The sequence below is a fragment of the Apteryx mantelli genome, chromosome 3 (genome assembly GCF_036417845.1).
Source record: "Apteryx mantelli isolate bAptMan1 chromosome 3, bAptMan1.hap1, whole genome shotgun sequence".
Lineage (NCBI taxonomy): Eukaryota > Metazoa > Chordata > Aves > Apterygiformes > Apterygidae > Apteryx > Apteryx mantelli.
In genome coordinates this window covers 23882344-23901760 of record NC_089980.1, presented here as the reverse complement: position 1 = coordinate 23901760, position 19417 = coordinate 23882344, and the positions used below count along the sequence as shown (strand labels likewise).

At 45.6% G+C, this 19417-nt stretch overlaps 1 protein-coding gene across 1 annotated transcript; it reads right to left on the bottom strand.

The window, feature by feature from the left end:
* Nucleotides 1–12025: 12025 nt before the first annotated feature.
* H3-3A (H3.3 histone A) lies at nt 12026–19024 on the bottom strand. Its single transcript, XM_067292938.1, has 4 exons — nt 18920–19024; nt 17345–17502; nt 15825–15978; nt 12026–12661 (listed from the first exon to the last, which is right to left on the bottom strand). The coding sequence occupies exons 2-4, from the start codon at nt 17470–17472 to the stop codon at nt 12533–12535; spliced, it is 411 nt and encodes a 136-aa protein (XP_067149039.1). The 5' UTR covers nt 17473–17502; nt 18920–19024; the 3' UTR covers nt 12026–12532.
* Nucleotides 19025–19417: the final 393 nt, after the last annotated feature.

Below are 19417 nucleotides of genomic sequence, written 5' to 3'. Positions count from 1 at the left end.
GCTGGAGAAGCAAAGCACAGGTAGTTCTAGTCCCCAGTAGGATCCATCTTCATTTGTCTGGTAGTAAAAAACACAAACACTCAAGAAATCTTTGCTGGAACTAAGAGCTACTGCCTCTCTGCACAATGTCAAATCAACACAGAAAGCTGCTGAAATTGGACATTTGCTCTGTCATTGGCTTTACTGTACCCCATTCCTCGCCTCATTTGCACACAATCTTTGTAAACTGGAACCTGAGGCACATACCTTGACTCTGAGGTGTTTGTAAAGTACATGCTGGACTCTCAATATGATAGTAGGCTGGTGGGCTATTAGAGAAATTAAACGAGCTCTTTAGTATCTAATGAAAGATACCCGAGAAAGAGGTCATCATTAGGACTGTGTTGTGTCTGCCCCAGAACTGCAAACCCAGCTCTCACAAGTGGGTGAGGAGGGGCCAGGAAAAGGACAGAACAAAAAGTAGGCGTGTGCACACGCACAAGAGGGAGAAAAATCGTAATTCTCTGCTTCGCAGCATGTCACACCTGTTAAAGTAAGGTCCTGGGTTAGCCCTCGGTGGCTGTAGCCTAGGTAATAGCAATAAGCTTGAAAGTTTTGTTAGTGCAGCTATACTTATGTAAAAAAGACTGTTTCTGATGAATCCACACACTTTTTCTCCCCTTAAAAAAAAAGAGGCAATAACAAGTACATCTAAGGCAACCTACCTTCCCCAGCCCTCCGAGGGCTGCGGGGGGAAGATTTATGCATATAAAAGCATCTATCCAACCTCATCCCGGAATCCCGAGGTGGGAGGGGAAATCAAGTACTGTAATGAAATGGTGTTGCTAGCTTCAGAGGAAATGGCCTTAGCCAGAGAAGTCACTGCAGCAGCAGTGGTAACCAGCCGAAATAAGGCGCATCTTGCCTGCCACATGAAAGGCCAAGGACTAGCTGGATTTGCTGGCAGGAGGAGAGGGAGACGAGGAAGTCTGTGCATGAGGAAAGATTAACAGCAGCTCGTTTCAGATAGGGCGCGCAGCCATATTTCTCCTTTACGGCGCAAACGGGGCAGAGAGGCTAAAGATGCGGCAGAGAGAGGGGCAGGGTGACTGCACAGGTGAGCAGCAGGGGAGGGAAGAAGCCTTCCAGCAAGAAGGTAATTACGATGCCTAGCTTTCTTATTTGGAGAAAGTTACAGTGACAGCACAGAGTCTGCATGACCCAAGTTTCCAGGATTCGGGGGCTACCAGCTTGCTGCTTTCTATCCAGAGATGGCGTTCCTCACCGGCACAACAGCCGGGCAGGAAGGGCAGAGCAGCTTCGGGAAACGAGGTGGCAAGGTCAACGGCCCTCTACTATTACCATCGTGTTTTAAAGGATCTCCTGTCATTCAGGTAACCGAGACCAGGGGAAAAATTCAAACCCAGCGCCACAAGGGGGACGGAGGGACTAGACCTGCTTCCCGTCAGCGCGGAGGAGCAGATGCATTTCCATGGAGCTGTTATGCCTGGGCTCCATCACGCTCATGGGTGCAGTATAACTGATATCTGCATGAGTAGCCAGACTTTTTACATTAAAAAAATTGTGGCTGGCTATAGCCAAGATGGCTTAAAAATAGATTATTTCACTGTTGCGAACTAAAACACAAGTAGGGTAGCACTCATTTTATTAATTTATCGAATAAACACTAGTGAGGTTAGATACTGTCTGTGGCTTTGGCTTCTTTTTCCACAGCATTCAAAGCAATTACTTTCATGAAAGCAAATGGTCCATTTAGTTGGAGGATCTGTAAGGCAGAAATGAGATCAGATTCCTGAACAGATGTGCCCTCCTCTAGAGGGATTCGGTGCCTGTTAGGCTTCAAGCTGACACCAGACAGAGAAAACACCTCTTAACTGACGACTTCACTAAGTCTGAGCTGCACAGCGTAGCTGGCTCTTAATCAGAGTGCAAGTCCAATATCATCAAAACGAGTGGAAGGACCTATCAGTTTAAAGCATTTCACATACCAAGGAACGGGAAAGCAGGAAGGACTCCTTTGTCATCGGGAAGGGAGTGGCACCACCAAAAACCCATCCCAAACTCACTAAAAGAAAGTGAGCTCCCCCTTCCTCCCCAGCTCTGGAGAAGAAAAATCCCATTGCTCATTTCTAGCACTACTGCATTACTGCACATGGAGACCCGAAAAGGTTAGGGGGCAGAAGGGAGCAGAAAACACATTTTGCAAGCGTACACATCATTTAAAACCTCCCCATGGTTGTTGCTACACATCACATGAAACACCTGACCGATCGCCTGCCCCCCCCCCCCCCCAATCTAGTTCAATCCCAGTTCAAGTCAGCAGTAGGGCAGAGCTGGTGTCAGACCAGTCATGACTATGACCGCGCTGCCGACCTGCGGCTCGGCTCAGGCTCCAGGAACGCTGCAAAGCCCTGCCGACCAAACCGAGCCCAGCTTCGCCGGTTATCTCCTGCAAGACAGGGCGTGCATCCATGGCAGTATCATTCAGAGTAACACCCTGGACTTTCCCGTCACTCATATCTGGCTGGCAAAGTCCCAGCTTTCCCCCTGCCCTCCTGGGAGAGCAGGGCAGGCATTAGTCTGGCATCCTCGTGCTCCATATGCCTGCCCGCACACCCAGGCCAGCACTGCCAGAGGTCTCCCCTCCTCTGTGCACCTACCCTCACCTACGCTCGCAGGCTCAGCAGAGCCCTGACGCAACGAGGCGCAAAGCGTAACCCGCATCCGCTCGCCCTTGGAGACAGCCCCTCCGGGTAAGCCACGGTGCAAGTCGGCACAGGGAAGCTCGCGCTCGCTTGCTGCTGCCAATTCTGTACCTGCTTCGCGGCTAAGCACGAGCCTGAAGCCTTAGGGCTGCGCGTGCCTCAGCCTGGCAGCTCTTCCATGCCCCGAATTAGCAGGCACGGGAACTGTTTGAAGTCCCTCCAGCCTTTCGATGGCCTGACACACAGCTCCTTTGCCATAAGCAGTCCCGGGGATGCACCCAGCTGGGACTCCCAGGCTGCCATCCAGAATGTGTGCTCACGCGCGCCACGAGACAGCGTCCTAGCTGCCTGCGTCTGTGCCCATGTGTTCATCTGGCAACGTCCCCACTCCCAAGCTGCTTGACAAGGTCTCAGCTGCCAGGCAATGATGCATTGAGACAGGAGGCCTGAACAGGACTGTAAATAACATTTCTTCTGCCTTCCTCTTCCAGTACAGGGAAAAGAATGAACCATCTCTTACCTGATGACTGCTGCTATGCAGTCTCAGTCCATCCTCTCTTCTTAAAATAGTCCACACAGTAAAGAGCAATTGTTAAACGAGACATTTATTCTGCCCATCAGCTTCAACAGATGCTAAGGAAAATTCAAAGGTACTTGACAAAATCTCTAGCAAACCCAGTCTGCTGGGAGAGGGGATCAAGTATCCCAATTATTCACGAGCAAAAGGTAGAGAGGGCAAAACCAAGGGATAACATTTATTACTGAAGCAAATGAAGTTAGCCTGCAGTTGTTGTGGAGTGTGTACACAGTAGACACTTTCCTGTGGGGTTTTACTTGGGACACTTTCATGAAAAAGAAGATATATCAACACAAACATGCACTGAGAAAGTGAAGATATACTCGTCTATGGAAGGAGAAGGGAATCTACACTCAGCATTGGTAGTAGACACAAATGGTTTTCCGATCTGTAGGGATATGCTTTTTCTTTTCCCCCAGCAGGTTGGGGGGGGGGCGGGGGGCAGGTAGTTAAAAAAAAAAAAAAAAACAAAAAACAAAAAAACCTTTGACTTCACAAGAGCTTCTAGTAACATAAAACACTCCTGCTGTGTTAGAGATCATGCTGTGCGTAATGGCCTGCTTACACCAGGAGATGAGGGCGATGCTGCTGGCAGGGCACAATACAGCAGAGAGCACGCGCACGCATTTCAAACCACCAGCTACATGTCAGCCTACAAACGCCTTACCAGGAGAGGTGGACAGAAGTGTAGGCTTATTTCTCACTCAAGAATGAATATGATGCTGACTTGGAGAGCACATGCTACACCTGCTTTTGACCCCAGACTCATTTTTTGTGGAATTTTATCCAAGTGTCTCGATTTCCAGCATTACAGCTGCAAAAGGACAGTGAGCACGAGCATCAAGAGAAAAAACACAAAGCTTCTGCCTAGGCAGGCTGTAACAGAGAACATTCCTAAGCCTCAAAATTTTGCAGACATTTCCTCCTGATTATATGATGTTCTTCATTTGGAATAAATTATTTACTGTGTATTTATTTAGTTGTGAGCATGACAGGCAGGAGAACCAACCCACCCACCCCCCCCAAAAAAAAAAAAAAAAAAAAAAAACCTTACAGCTACAGTTCATGCCACCCATCCCCATATATTCAGAAGTATTCTATTACTTAGAGTCAGGGTCAGCTTTAAACATAGACGACATAAGACCAAGCTGCACTTCGCTTTTAACTAAAGCCAAGGGGCTCCCTTCTCTGCTCTGGGCTCTGAAGATCTTATGCACCACTTCTGTCAGGAGCATCTAGGATGAAACACCATCATCTATAGATCCCAGCTCAGTCCGTTTGCAGCCCTTTCCTCATCTCACAGCTCATCAAGATCAAAGCTCCAAATAATACACCTATCTCACAACATGAGACCAACTGCACTGCCAGGGAGACAGAGATTTCTCGAATAAAGGGAAAAGTGGTAGCTACCTCCTGCAAGGATCTAAATGCCCTCCTGCCCCTTTTTTTTTCTTCTCCCCTTTTTCTGTTTTTTGTCTCCAAGCATGGGCCAGGGAGAAGGAAACGGGTGGTATGCATGAAGGAGGCGCAATAGCTGCCTCTGGGGCAACACCCTATCCCTGTGCAAAACGTCCTTCTGAAATAGGTCTCAGCTTCTGGCCAGTGAAAAGTGAGGTAAAGCTAGCTACAAGGGCAACAGGAGAAAGAGATGTGTCTTTACCTGTGTCTTGCTCTCCTCAATCCTACTCCTCCATTCAAAGCCTCTGCAATGACACCAGTTCCTCTCAACGTGGAGTCAACACCTGGCAAACATCAGAAGAACTCTCTGCCTCAGCTTATTTTGTTCTCATGGTGGGGTGGGAGATGCATTCTCAGTAATATGTATCCAATGTTATGAGAAATGGCAGTAAGGGGGTCTGCTCCACCACCCAGGGAACCACAGCTTGAAATAATCCTCTAAAGAGCACTTGTGCTATGCTGAAGCACCCCTCCTAAACATATGTAAAAAGCAATGGATCTTTACAGTTCATTTTCTTTTCAGGATTGGGGGGTAGGTGGAAGGGGGCAGAGAGGGGGGAGATAGACATCCCTTGCTCTAATCACCTATGTGAGAGTAGCTCTAAGAAAGAGACACCAACCCTTTTGCATTCCCTAGAGATGCTTTTGGTGCACATGCTATCTTTTATAGACAGTCTTTAGACTCCACTAGATGCGCTAAGCACCATATGTTTTAAATTCGAACATTATGAACTGGATTAACTACCACCTGTTGAAATTCAATAGCTCACCTTAAGCAGGTCAGACTATGCAGTCATAATGGCTCCTTTTTAATTCTACTATCAATAGATGTAGTGTTTTTCACAAACTGACCTACTTTTTCACATCATGTTATCCAGGTCAGAAAATAACAAAGCCTCCTCAGATAAAAAAAATATAAATAATTGCTTTTTGTTCAACAAAACACTTGTTTGTTTGTGGGCAAATCTTTCATAAACAAGTCTTCAACATCCACTTAGTACAAAAAAATCTCATCACCGAGGATGATTCATTATACATGGTGATTGTAATAATATCTAAGTAAAGACTGAGCAAACAACTCATCAATACCAACAAGGTGGTTCAGACTAGGGAAATACTTTCCTGACACTAGAATTCCTCCTCTGAATTCAAGCCTTTGAAATTAAAAATTTCATGAAAAATGTTTTTAATCCCTTATTCATTAGGGTGACTGAAAAGTTGCATCCATCTGCTCGCTATAGCAAGAAAGGCAATTGCATTAAACAATGCAGTCAGCATCTTGGATCTGAACACTACCTGTACTTCATTAAACCTTGAGTCTAGATCAAGCTCCAGAAGAAAAACTGAAGCAACTCATCACTCAGTCTCACTAGAGGCAAGCATGGCAGGAAAAGCTAATATTAGAATGGTAGCAAGGGTATAAATCTGAATTGAGTGTACTGTGAAACTGCACCCTAACTATATATTGCTAATGAAATATAGACCTGCTCTCCTGCCTTTCTTCCTTGCTTCAGATGAAGCAGCTATGCTGCGCCAAATTATTTGGCTAAATTTGACCAAAATCAGTGGGGCAAGAGGTATGTGTGTGACAATGCTTTCAGTCAGACTAAAAAATGGATTCAAATCACTGAGTGGTCACAAAGTCCCATGCAAGCTGAAGAGCAAGAATACACGGCTTGGGATAGTAACTCCAAATTACAAACCACACCCTGGAAAAAAAAAGACATCCCAAAATTTCACACAAAAGTTTCGTATTTGTGGGTAGATATTGTAAACAGAAATAGTTGTGCTTACTCTTCTTCCTGAACAAGATGACATTGCTAATTTAAAATAGGTGCTACAACCAAACCTAGGACATCCATTAATAAATCTGGTCCTACAAAAACCCTTCAGTGATTAAATTCAAAATCCCACAGGAGGTTTTGGGTGCCTTTTTTTTTGGGGGGGGGAAGGAAGGGGAAGGAAAGGAGGGGACGGAGAGAAGGGGAAGGGAAGTCACTTGTTTGACTGGCTTCACCTCCCACAGACTTGCTTCCTCTGCTTTTAGGAATGCGCTGACTATTTGCAGTCTAACAGTAACATCCTCCCTAACTGAATACATCCAACAGATAGAAAATACTTAAACTGATATTATACCTAACACCTCAACGCTTTTCCAAATAAAATAGCCAAATTCTAATCTTTCACTTCAGTTTGACATCCCTTGAGAATCTTTAGCGCTACAGTAGTATTATTAACACCCTTGTGAATCCTTTCCAGTTTTCTCCATCTGTCTGACTTTCCCCCTTGACCCTCCCACCATGCAATGGTTGGTATTCTCTGCAGATGCTTGTGAACCAACTGCCAGTGACCACATATTTGCAGTTAGCATACATCTCTGGAAGAATATTTAACCTGAATTGACAGCTACATCAGCTAAGACGTGAAGTAAGCAGTCAGCTCTTCATACTGGTGCTACCAAACAACATTACCAGAAAGTTCCCCCCAGAAATTCATCCCTGATTGTGCTGTATTTTTAAATCAGTTTTGCTCCCAGAATTCAATACATATACAGTTAGTTCTGTTTTTCACATCCAACAGGACTAGGCTCCCACATCCTCCAGAAACACCATTGCCTCATGTTCAGTTGGCTACTGAATATGTTGTACAAACAACCACCACCCTTAAACGTATAATTTTTAATAGGCTAAACTGCTAAAATAAACTGTTATTGTCACCCCATACTGCATTCATAATCCAGGATGTATTTTTGACCGGGTGGGTGAATAACTTGTTAACGATTATACCAGATCAGCTATTCAAAGTGATACGCACTAAATAGCTGTTAAAAAAAAGAGGAGAGAGAGAGTGCGCACGCTGACGCTCTCTTGCACGCCAAGCGACCAGTCTGCCATCCTTCCAGAATTTTAGCAGCTGAACTAAGACAGTAACTGCCTCAGATTCACAATTCTTACTACTTGCCGCTCTACCTAACTGCGGTGCAGCCTACTAAACCGAGTTAACTTTTCACTATTTCTGGTTTTGGCTTACTTTTTATACTTTATTTGCTTAGTGAATTTTGCCAAATAGTTTGGCGTTTCTCTTGCACTAGCCAATGCTGCACTAGCTGATGCTGCACTGTTAATGTCCTGATTGCCAGTGAGAGAGAAATCTTCCATTTTAAACATCAACCTGGTGGCAGCTTCCAGTTCAACAGACTACTGGAAGCAGGAATACCCAAAGAATCACTCTGTACATACCATGTTTCTTACGTCCTTCCCAAAGCATCAGCTAATGGATATTGTCAGAGACAATAAAGGGCTGGATGGATCCATGATCTAACTCAATTAAGCATCACTTAAGAAAATAAACATATGAACACTAATATTAATACTTTTATCTTCAGCAAGTTATTTTTCTAAATAAAATATGAAATGTTGCCTTTAAAATCCATTTTAGTCATGCTTTCAAGAGCTACCAGTCAACTTCGATACAGCCATACAAGGGAGACCAACCTCATGTCTGAAGTTCTCTCACAGTACATCTAATTTTGTTTCTGGGAGCAACACAAAAAAGAAGGCTTGTCCAAGACAAAGCGTCCAACTTGAGCAAAAAAAATAAGATTTTGTATTTACTCTTGAGAAAATAGCAACTAAATACAGCTGCTAACATAAAGATCTAAAAAATAGCTTTTCACATGCACAAGCTATAAAAGACTTTATAAAATAATTCAGAAAATTGAATGTAGACATACATGCAATGACATGCCTTAAACAGATGGTCAATCTTTGAATATGTTTGTCACAAACTAATAGCAAGCCATGTCACCTCCATCCCTCCAACCAGTAGAATTAAACTCCTCCCAGGAACATGTCCACATGACAAGTTGTTTCTAGTATTCAGAATTTCAGCCGTAATCGAACTGTTCAAGAAATAATGGAATTGCTATGGGGGGGGGGGGGGGGAGGGAATGTTAGAAAGCAAAGTTCAGCCTGTTTTTCTCAGATGTGAAAGAGGAACCTGAAGTCATTTCTTCCTCAAGTATGGGAATGTTTTAATCAGTATTACGTCTCTCTTGCTTTTATTGCACATAAGCCATAACTTCTTTCAACAGATAGTGCAGTGTGTGTGACTTCAGATTTCTTTTTTGTTACTGTTAAATTAGGCAATATTTAAGTATAATGGTATTTGCTTTCCCCACACCTCCAAATACCAAAAGTTGGGTAAGAATTTATGTTTTTAAATATTACAGGTTCCACAATATACTGTAGATAAAAGGTAAGTGTGCATATTAAGGATTTTGTAAGATTCTGAACATTCCTGTATCTGTAGACAAAAAAAAAAAGAAAAGAAAAAATTCTCCAAAGAAATGAAGTTATTTAAAATAAATCAGTATTTGTTTGTCAATAACTTTCTTTGGCTTACCTTTGGTAATCTCACCCAACAAGTAGGATTTTACAGACCCAACAGGACCACCACTTATTTGAATGAAAAGAAAGTTTAGGACACCCAACAGCAATAAAATGTTTGAGCTGTTATCAACCTGTGGGTTAGCTAACTCCAGGTGACTCATTTCCCCACCAGTCAGCTGCAGAGGAAGCAGCCCAGGCAACTGAGTGTAAAAAGACAAGCTGCAATATCTATTTGGTAAATGCACGCAGCCTTCTGACTGCTGGCTGATTTTCTCCGTAAGTGATACCCAAAGCTGCAAATACAGACAGCTAACAGGGCCACTAGCAGCTACTGCTCACTCCAGTCAAAATGCGTGATGGCCATGTGGCAATGTGTGAAAAGGGGGAATCGCACTGATCAAAACACAATTCTTCAGTTACTTTTTAAAACACACCATTGCAGGTAACTGGATCATAACTATTCTGTCAGCCCCTCCTCTTCTCCCAGAGGGCAGGAACTTGTAATCCTGAAGCAACTGAAGTAAGAGAGCACCAGCATCACAACATCAGCAGCTTAAAGCTGAGCTCTAAATGACATGCTCTATCATACCTTCTCTAATGATCCACCTATGCCCTAACTGCAGGTCTTGAGCATTAGGTAGTCCTCTTGTTTCTCCACCACTTTCCAAAAGTCTTTCTGTAGGAATGCTACTACACAACAAAAAAAGTTCATTAAACAGGAACTGTAGAAGGTTTTGTTCCACCTCCCCCTGCAGCTTTTGTATTTAACACCAACTCTTATCTTTTTATCTTGCTCTGTGTTGCTGAGCCTACCTTTGAGAGAATCCCAGGCCCGGCAAGGGAACTGTCACCACAGCAACTCTCAATGAGTTATACCAAAAGCGCTCAGACAGATAGTTTCCAAAATCCACTGGAAAAATGCAATCCCAAATAACTAAACTCTCAGCATTTCAAATAAAATAAAATAATTTAAAAACATAGTGTCACCTTTTTTACTCCCCTCCCTCCAATAACACTCTCTAAAGAGCATCAAAGTCACAAACCAGGAGCAGAGAGGTGGTACCCTAAACTACCATAGGAATAAAACCACGACAAGATACCTGGTATCAATACAGACATAGACAGCTAATCAACAACAGGATTCACATGGCCTCTCTAGTATAATAGTCATAATCAACACTCTCAAAGAGGCAAAATTCACCCCTAAATTGTAGATGTAGCACTGCACACTTAAATGCTGACTGTAAACTGTGCAAGATTCCTAAACCTTTGGTCTTCCCTTATGAATTTTTCTGCTTGGAATAGTTTAATTGAACTGTGCACATATCTCTAACCTCAATTCTCTCTTTTAAGAGAAAGAAATAATTGGTATTTCACATGACTACCAGAATTTCTAGATTTGTTTTTCTAATATAAATAAGAAAGGAAAATTAAAGTTCCTTCTTTATCAATACTTCAATTCCATGTTATTAAAAAATAATCAGCCTAATTACCTTTTTGTGTAGGTGGTTGCAGCATTGTTGATCGATGCATAAAAACAATTCTGAAGTACAGGACATAAGTAGTTAATATCTGAAGACATGCTATATTGAAATACATTTACATCAAGTTTAACAGGGCTGTTACCAAGTAAACAGAAGTGACATCTCAAATCAGTTAACTCTCAGTTGCTCACCTTTTACATTTCTATTGTTCTGGATGCTCTAAGACAGGTTTTCCTTGATATTTAGTTCATAGGTACGAACTGCTTGGTATCAGCAGAGCATGATCACGTTTTGCCTAGCATTAATTTTCCCTGTGACAAGCCACTCCATTAAAATAGACTTTACTTGGCACAATCCTGGCAGACAGCATTCATTACTAGAGCTGAACAAGTTATGAATAATGTGATTTATCTTGTAAGTTTTGGCTCTCTATTCAAGACACCAAAGCAGGTAATACATCTCTATTAATCCTCTTTAGAAATCTTCAGACAAATTCACCCTTGTATTTAGGGCTCACTCATAACCTCTTGAAAGAAGTCAGCAGCAAATAAGCTTTGTGTAGGTCTTGGCATAGAGGTGAAATCTGTACATTGACTGGGTAATTTCCTCTCTGTAACTCATTATCTAGAAGAGCAATTGAGAAATACACAACTTCTGGACTGGTCCATCAGAATCCTTAACCATGTTTCAGGTGAAAAATTAAAACCAAGTTTTTACAGAATAATTTCAGCAGTAAATTTCTTTACAGGACCTTTCAATCAGCAAAGGGGGCATATAAAAAAGTTTCAAATGTGTGTTCCTGTGTAAGTACCTGCTTCTATGAAGTTTCGTAACTAACAGAAAAACGGCTACAAAAGTGTCTTCTTGATTGGAGTGTACTTGGACTAAGCTCTCAAATTCACTAGAAGACGTTACTGAAACAGAAAGGTAGTCAACCAAGAGTAAAACCTACTAACAAAGTTAGGAGAGATCATGAGGGTTTAGAACAAAAACAAAACTTATACAGCACAGTCTAATGAATCATGAAAATTAGAAACATTTCCAAATTCAGCATTAACTTAAGAGAATGATACATTGCAACAAAATTGCTTTTGCTAAGTAGTATAGTAAAGTTAGAGAGCTCAGTCCACCTCCAGACTTTTTACCCGTTTATATAAACCATCAAACTTGCTTTTATGTGGAGAGGACAGAAATTTTATGCTTTTAAAAGACACTCATACATGCTACTTCAGCTAAGGTAGTACCCACAGTGTTTGTTTCATAAATATGCTGTAAGTATTCAGGCCTCATACTGAAGAGAAAAAGGGAAGGGGAAAGAAGGTTTATCCAGAAGCCTATATACAGATGGATTATTTTTTAAATTAAATATAACCCATGTGAAATATTTAAAAATCAAGACTAAAAGCAAGCATCATTTAATGTATTTTAATAGCAAACTTACAGGAACAGCACAGAAGACAGACAACATTAAAAACATGTACTTGCATGTAGGACAACTCAGTTAGAAAAGTATAGTGAATGGATGGAATCTACTGTATGATAAAAATGCTACAAACACCATTTAGTTGCCATTGATAAGAAATTTACTTGTTTAAAAAAATCCAAATGCTGGCATTGTCCAGAAAAATTTGACAGATTTATTTATAATTTTTATAAAGTTGAATTGTTGAAACTTGTTCACTGAAACATTTTTTGACCGCATTAATGCTTTATGTCCCCCTCATTTATATTAAAAATCCACACACAAATGAAAATGGAAAAAAACTTGCCAATACCCAATTCTGTCCCCTATTTTTCCATTTGCAACCATATACTTAGGTACCTTTTAACCCCATGGAAAAAATATCTAACGTTCATTACTACCAATAACAGGAAGAAGATTTTGCTTCGAGAATGACAAACCCATCAGAGTGAAGTTTAGGCACGCTCTCCACGTATGCGGCGTGCTAGCTGGATATCTTTTGGCATGATTGTGACACGTTTGGCATGGATAGCACACAGGTTGGTATCTTCAAACAGGCCAACCAAGTAGGCTTCACTTGCCTCCTAGTATAGAAGAAAAGAGTTAAGAGCACTTTCACTCTCTGAGCACTAGAAAAAAAAATTCAAAGTACAATATGACACGGCATTAAGTTTAGGCTTCTATCTTTATTTATACATGTCAGAAGTTTTGGATTCTCAAAAAATAAAAGTCTCTGTTTTCTTGCAAACCACCAAGTAATATTCTAAGTTGTACACTATCGTCATTTGGTGAAGACCTCCTCTGGAACACAACTGAGAAAAATACTCTAACAGGACTCTCACAAGGTAAGGGGTTATCTTATCAAAAGGTTAGTTTGTTTAGGAACTTCTCTTTCTAAAGGTTGGGTTACACCATTTGAGTGACTTCTCTGTTGCCTCTTCCATCGTGAGAGCTATCGAGCATCAGGTGAAATTGGCAGGTGCCAAGAAAAACCAGAGCGGGTATTGCTTCATAACACATAGCTAAGCCACAGGGTCTCCTGCCGTAGGACGCTGTGGATGCTGAAGAGGTTGCGCAATTCGATAAATAAATAACAAAAAAAATGAATCAAGAATTATTAGATATAAGGCATCACCTTTGACTCAGGAACTCCTTAAGCTACAAATTACCCAAAGCTGGAAAGAGGTCTCAAAGATTACCCTTATACACTTGTCCTGTTTGCTGTACTCCCCCCACCACCGCAAGCATCTGCTGTCTGTTTGGGGCACAGACAGTCCAGTCCCTCCACTATGGTTGTAAAACCCAGAAGATTTTCACAGAGGTGAGAATCACAGGATCAGCACTTGGGAGTGCAAAGGAAAAGCCCTATCCCAGGAAAGCTACGTTCCTGATGACAGTGTTTTCCCTGTTACTAAACTATCGGGGACAGGATTCTAGGTTAGACGGATGCTCAGTTGGACCTAATTATTCCTCCAGCTCACAGAAGTTAGCCACTATTTAGCTTAGCACAGAACTTGTAATTGTTTACACATTTTAGAGTTAAATTCAGAATCCCAACACCTAACAATCTCCTAGGAAGCGTCTAGGCAGCCAACATTAGATGTGAAGCTCAGAGAGGCGCACAGCCCAGGACACAGCCAGCAGGCACAATGTGGTTGGGGTGAGGGGGCAGTAGTGGTGAGGCTCTGTTATAGAAAGAAGGTTGAGGTCCACCCTTTTAAATTACATACAGAATACGAGCCTGTATGAACCTTCTTCATTGCCAGGAACTGCGAAATCAACTTATTAGGCTATTCAAAGTTCCCATTTGAAAACATAAAACATTTAATTTGAAGAAAGAAAAATATTTACTGCAACAGATCAGGACTATAGTATTAATTAAAAAAAAAAAAAAGCCCAGTTTCCCTGGGATATGCAGTAAGGTGTGGTTACCACAAGTTATCCCAACACAGCTTTGCTAATTCACTACACGAAGCGTTAAGACATTTTACTAAATGAGACATGTTGGCACAAACAACATGGAACTAGATGAGTGAAAATGTTAATTTACAGGATGCAAGTAGGAAGCACTAGTAACAGTATATTAAGAAGTTTTATACCAACAATAGCTTTATGCAAGACAGGAACATTCAAAGTAGCATTCTGAAGATGCATTAGTCATTGACTAAGTTTACCAACAATTCCTGATAAAACATACATAGGCAAGCCTCAGGATTTAAGAGCTACACCATTCACTCACTGCAATGAAATTAAAACAACAATTCAAAGCAAAGGCAGTGATTTTGCAAATGCACGTAGTCACCATCTGAAGCTAAGCATGCATTCAAGTTTTTGCAGGATCACATGGCATACATTTTTGCCCTCATCAAGTAAAAGTCATCAGAAAACAGCAACGTTGTCATAACAATACATAAATATAAGTTTATTACAAGTTTAGCCTGGATATCAAATATTCTCCAACTACAGACAAGTACTAGAGCAATCTTTCAATAGGTGAAAGGGCAGCACATACCTATTTTTAACCAGGAGCATATTTCTATCATGAGAGGTAAATGTAGCATGTAATTCCCATGATAGGATTGTAGTCTTGGAAAAGACTTAACTTAGATGCAATTTATCTACCACAGGATCAAGTTTTGGGGAACTGTATTTGGGAATGGCAACTACATAATTAGAGACTGGTCTTCAAAACAGTGGAAGCAAAAGGAATCTTAGCATAAGATCATTTTAATACGTATATCTAGTTCTAGGTAGGTTATACTAGATTTTAACGTATACTGTGAGGAATTTGGGTCAGAAAGAGCAATCAATACTTCACCTCAACATAGTCCACATAAGATATTTAAATAGTATGTTTAAAAAAAAAAAGTGTTAACTACATTATGGAAAAAACACTTAATTTCCTAACCATGCCCCCATGTGGCTTATCAGACTCTTTCTGTAAAGAACATTCAAGTATATCAAGATCTTAATTTGGACGGACTAGAACAAGCTTTACGTGACAACGCTTCGCTCTCGGACTGCTTTGCTCTCAAAGGCAAAGCCCATAGCAAAGCCTGAGGACTGCGAAAACAGATTTATCTTGGTGTCTTATTAACCGCACTGCTCCGTACAACGCAACGGCTTGGGGCAACAGGGGGTAAGCTGTTTCCAACTGAAAACCTGCTTCTAACCCCTGTAAGGAGCATTATTTTAGCCTGGGATAACGGAGGGGGCAAGGCCGAGGGGGCGCACCCCCTCATGCCCCCGCCCCTCCGTGGGGCCACGCCCCCCATGGCAGCCCACCAATCAGGCGGTGCTCAGGCTGACCATAGAAACAGGCTGCCCAATGGCAGCAGCAGGGGGCGGGGCCCCCACCACTCCCCAGCCGCCTCCCCCACCTACCCCAGCCCCTGGTCACCCCTGGTCACCCCTGGTTTTTAGGGGCATGTCGGTACTCCCTGACAACATTCGCAGTAATAGCAATTACGGCTTTTGGGGCACCTCTTCTGACACCCACGGAGGCTCCACCCCGGCACGGGCGGCCATCGGGGCTGCTTCCTTAGTGCACGGCGAATACATACCTTGGGCAGTTGCTAGAGAAAGCACCTACTGCTCAGGTAAAACTCAAAAATTTAAGCACTAACTAGCACAAAGGAAGATCCTGCAACTTTCTGAGGGCTGACACATGCCTATTTTGACAGCTGCTTTAACCTGCCACCGATCCAAGAAGACTCGGAGCAAGCCGCTCCCAGCAGCAACGCTTACCTGCAAAGCACCGATAGCAGCGCTCTGGAAGCGCAGATCTGTTTTGAAGTCCTGAGCAATTTCACGCACCAGACGCTGGAAGGGAAGCTTGCGGATCAAAAGTTCGGTAGACTTCTGATAGCGCCTGATTTCACGGAGAGCCACAGTACCCGGCCTTTTTAAGTTAAATTAAAACAACAAAAAAAAAGTTAGTGTTGAAAACATGTTCTACATCACCTTAAAAACACAGGTTCATAATCTGAACTAAAAACTACACATATGCTGTTTTCACTAGAAGCATCCCAGTATTTACAAGACAAAACCAGCTTCACTGACAAAGGGCCACTCTTTTCTCACCATCGATCTCTACAGAACTTCCACTGGCTTCAAAAGGCATCTCTCGCTCGGGTCAGTGACAAGAACAGGCCCTCAAGGCCTTGACTTCACTGAGAAGAGGCATAATACGTTTTAGCTAACTTACACTAACAGGCATTAGAAGTCTTAGTGCAGGCAGGGCAAACCGCAACACTGCCATGAGTTAGCTGGTTAAACTAGACCATAGGCTCCCTCCTAGGGTTTACACTGACCAGGCAAAACTATTTTAGGGAGCTATGGCTCTTTTTCCCTACTGACATAAATCTCAGAAGGACAGTCAAATTTCTCAGAGTGAGAAACTAATAGAATTTATATTCTGCATTATCATATCAATACAAAGTCTTTACCTAGTTTATTTCCTTGTGTCGGTTTTTGCGTCAGAACTAAAAATTCAGATTAACAGCATACTTTTGAAGTCACAAAGTTCATTCATGAAATTAATACAATGTTTATTTCAGTGGAAAGTTTTGCATTTTCTAGTTTTAGCTTCACTTCCTTTCTCCCAGACTATTAATTCTGGTCTCACACCTACCTCAGTAGACTTTAAGATCACGTTCCTTATTTCAAACCTGCTTCTATTCCCCACCCGCTTTTCCCAAGTAAAACGTAACACTGATCCTTTTCCATGACCACCCTGCGAGTCAAAGGATGACTGTTGCCGTTCTGGATCGAGACAGGACTTCCCCAGGTGGAAAGCTTCATTATCAGAGGATTGCAGAAAAGGTCCAGCTCTCATCCTAACCCGCTTCCTCCCGTGCAGGAGCGCCTATTTTGGGACGGCCGAGCGCACAAGCACCGGCGGAGGCCGCGGTTATCGGCGGGCCCTTCGCGCCCTCTCGCGGGCGGCCGCCGCCAGGGCGCTGCCACCTCGCTCGCAGGCGGAACAGCAACGGGGACAGACCAAAATCGCACCAGCTTCGGCAAATGACGACACGCTGGCGGCGACAAAGTTGGCGGCGGCACGACGCGGCCGCAACGTTTAAGCGAGCGGAAGCCGGTCCGCGCGTGTCATTTGGGGAGGGGGGTGCGTGTGCGTGGGGGGGGGGGGTGTCAGGCGCTGGCACGCAAGCGAACCCCAATTAGTTTTCCGCTTAAACCCAACAAAAATAAATAAGCAAGCAAACAAGACCCCAGGCAGCGAGCCCGTGCGGGCGGGGCGGCGGTACCTGTAGCGGTGCGGCTTCTTCACCCCGCCGGTAGAGGGCGCGCTCTTGCGCGCCGCTTTGGTGGCGAGCTGCTTGCGCGGCGCCTTGCCGCCCGTGGACTTGCGGGCCGTCTGCTTGGTGCGGGCCATGCTCCTGCCGACGCCGCTGCTGCCTTACACCTGCCGCCGGAGACACCGCGAGCCTCACTCGCCGCCCCCCCCCCCCAGACCCCCCCCCCCAGACCCCCCCGGCCGGGCCCCCGGTGCGGGCGGCCCCGCGGCTCCCCGCGCCGCCGGCAGCCGCCTGCCGCGGAGCGGAGCGGCCTTTCCCCCCCCCCCACCCCCCCGCGGCCGCCCGGAGCCGCCAGCCCCGGAGCCGCCGCAGGCCCCGGCGCGCTCCGCCGCAAGAGAAATTCAGCGCCTGCAGATCTCGGAATATTTAAAAAAAAGAAACAAAATAAAATAAACACGGTTTTGTCCGCGGATTCAACAGCGAGGTTGCGGCAGCGAAACCCGAGGAAGTCGCCTCAAAGAGCGCGCGGGGAGGCGGTCGTCGCCTCCCTCTGGCCGGCCGCCCGTCACCCGAAAAGTGCTGCAAATACCGCCCAGAAAACACCGGGGGGCTCGCCTCGGATCCACGGTTTCCCCCGAGCAGAAACCTGCTCCGAAACGGCGGAGCGGGTGGAAGTAGACAAGCAACCCCCAGGAGCTGCCTGCAAGCAGCCTGCCCCTCGCAGGCACCCGGCTGTGCTTGCGCATTAGAAGGCAAATACATGCAAATCGGCATTTATTGTGCAAAAAGGGAAGAGCCCGACTTTAAGTGCGAGAAAGCAACAAACTTTCTGGGGGGCTGTTTTGGGTGCTGTCTTTCTCTTTCCATGCAACTGCTTCCCAAAAGCTGCCTCGCTCCCAAGCGCCTCTCACAGGCAAACTCATCTCCCAGACCCAGAACAAAATGGAAACAATCACGAAATGCAGCCCTAGTCCTTTTGCAAAGGAGGAAAAAAAAAATTGCGAAAAATATCGCAGAAAAATACAAGAAACTCCAAACCATGTGGGTGCAGATGAAGGGGGAGGCGGCGGAAAAGTTTGCACTCGAAAACCCAAAAATTGCGTTGGGTTTGGGTCGTTCCCTCGGCGAATTTCTCCCCCTTTTTATTGTTTTTTATGCAATAGGAAAAAAAATATGGTCGGTGACCAGAGAAAAGAGACAAGATGGTGAAGCTGAGCAACAACTGTGGGGAGCAGGGGAAGGAAGGCAGGAGAGTTACCCTGGGCTGGCGAGCGGCTCCGCTTTGCGGCTGCTCCCCAGCCCCGATCCGGGGGCTCTTGGGCTGAGGGGGCAGCTAAGGGGCTGCGGAGGACGCTGGCGGGGGTCCGGAGCGGGGGCGAGGGGGGCGGCGGGGGGCAAAGCCGCGCGAAGCGGGGCCGGGGGCGCCGGCGGCGGGCGCCGCGCGGGGAAGGCGGCGCGGCGAGGCGGCGCGGGGAAGGCGGCGCGGCGGGCTGCCGCCGCCGGCCGAGCCCCCAAAAGTTTGCGGGGAGGCCCGGGGGGCGGCGGCGGGGCCGCGGGCGCCCGCGGGCGCGGCGCGAGACTTACCCCGTCCGCCTGGGCGAGCGCGGCTGCCGTGCGGGAGGAGGGAGGGAGGGCGGGCGGGCGGCGGGCGGACGCGAGGAGGAGCCGGAGCTGCGACTGCTGCTGCTGGCGGCGGCGGCGGCTCAGAGCACAATTGAAAGATGGCTGACTCGGGAGGGCCGGCCCCCCGCTCGGCCCCGCCCCCGCCCGCCCGGGCCCCGCCCCGCGCCCAATGGCGCACAATGGAGGGAAGGCGCGGCCACGCCCCCGCCCGGCCCGGCCCCCCCCCCCCGGCTCAGTGTGTACAAACACAAAAGACACGCCGCGCGCGCGAGGGGGATTCCCCCTCCCCCCCGGCCAGCGGGGCGCGCGACGCCGCCGCGGGGCCAACGGCCGGCGCGAGCACCGCAACGGTCGCCCCCGCAGCCCGCCCGGCCGCTGCCCGGGCGCCCGAGGGCAGCGTCGCCAGCCCGCCCCGGCCCCCGGGGCGACACGCCGGCGCCTCGGTCCCGGCACATCGCA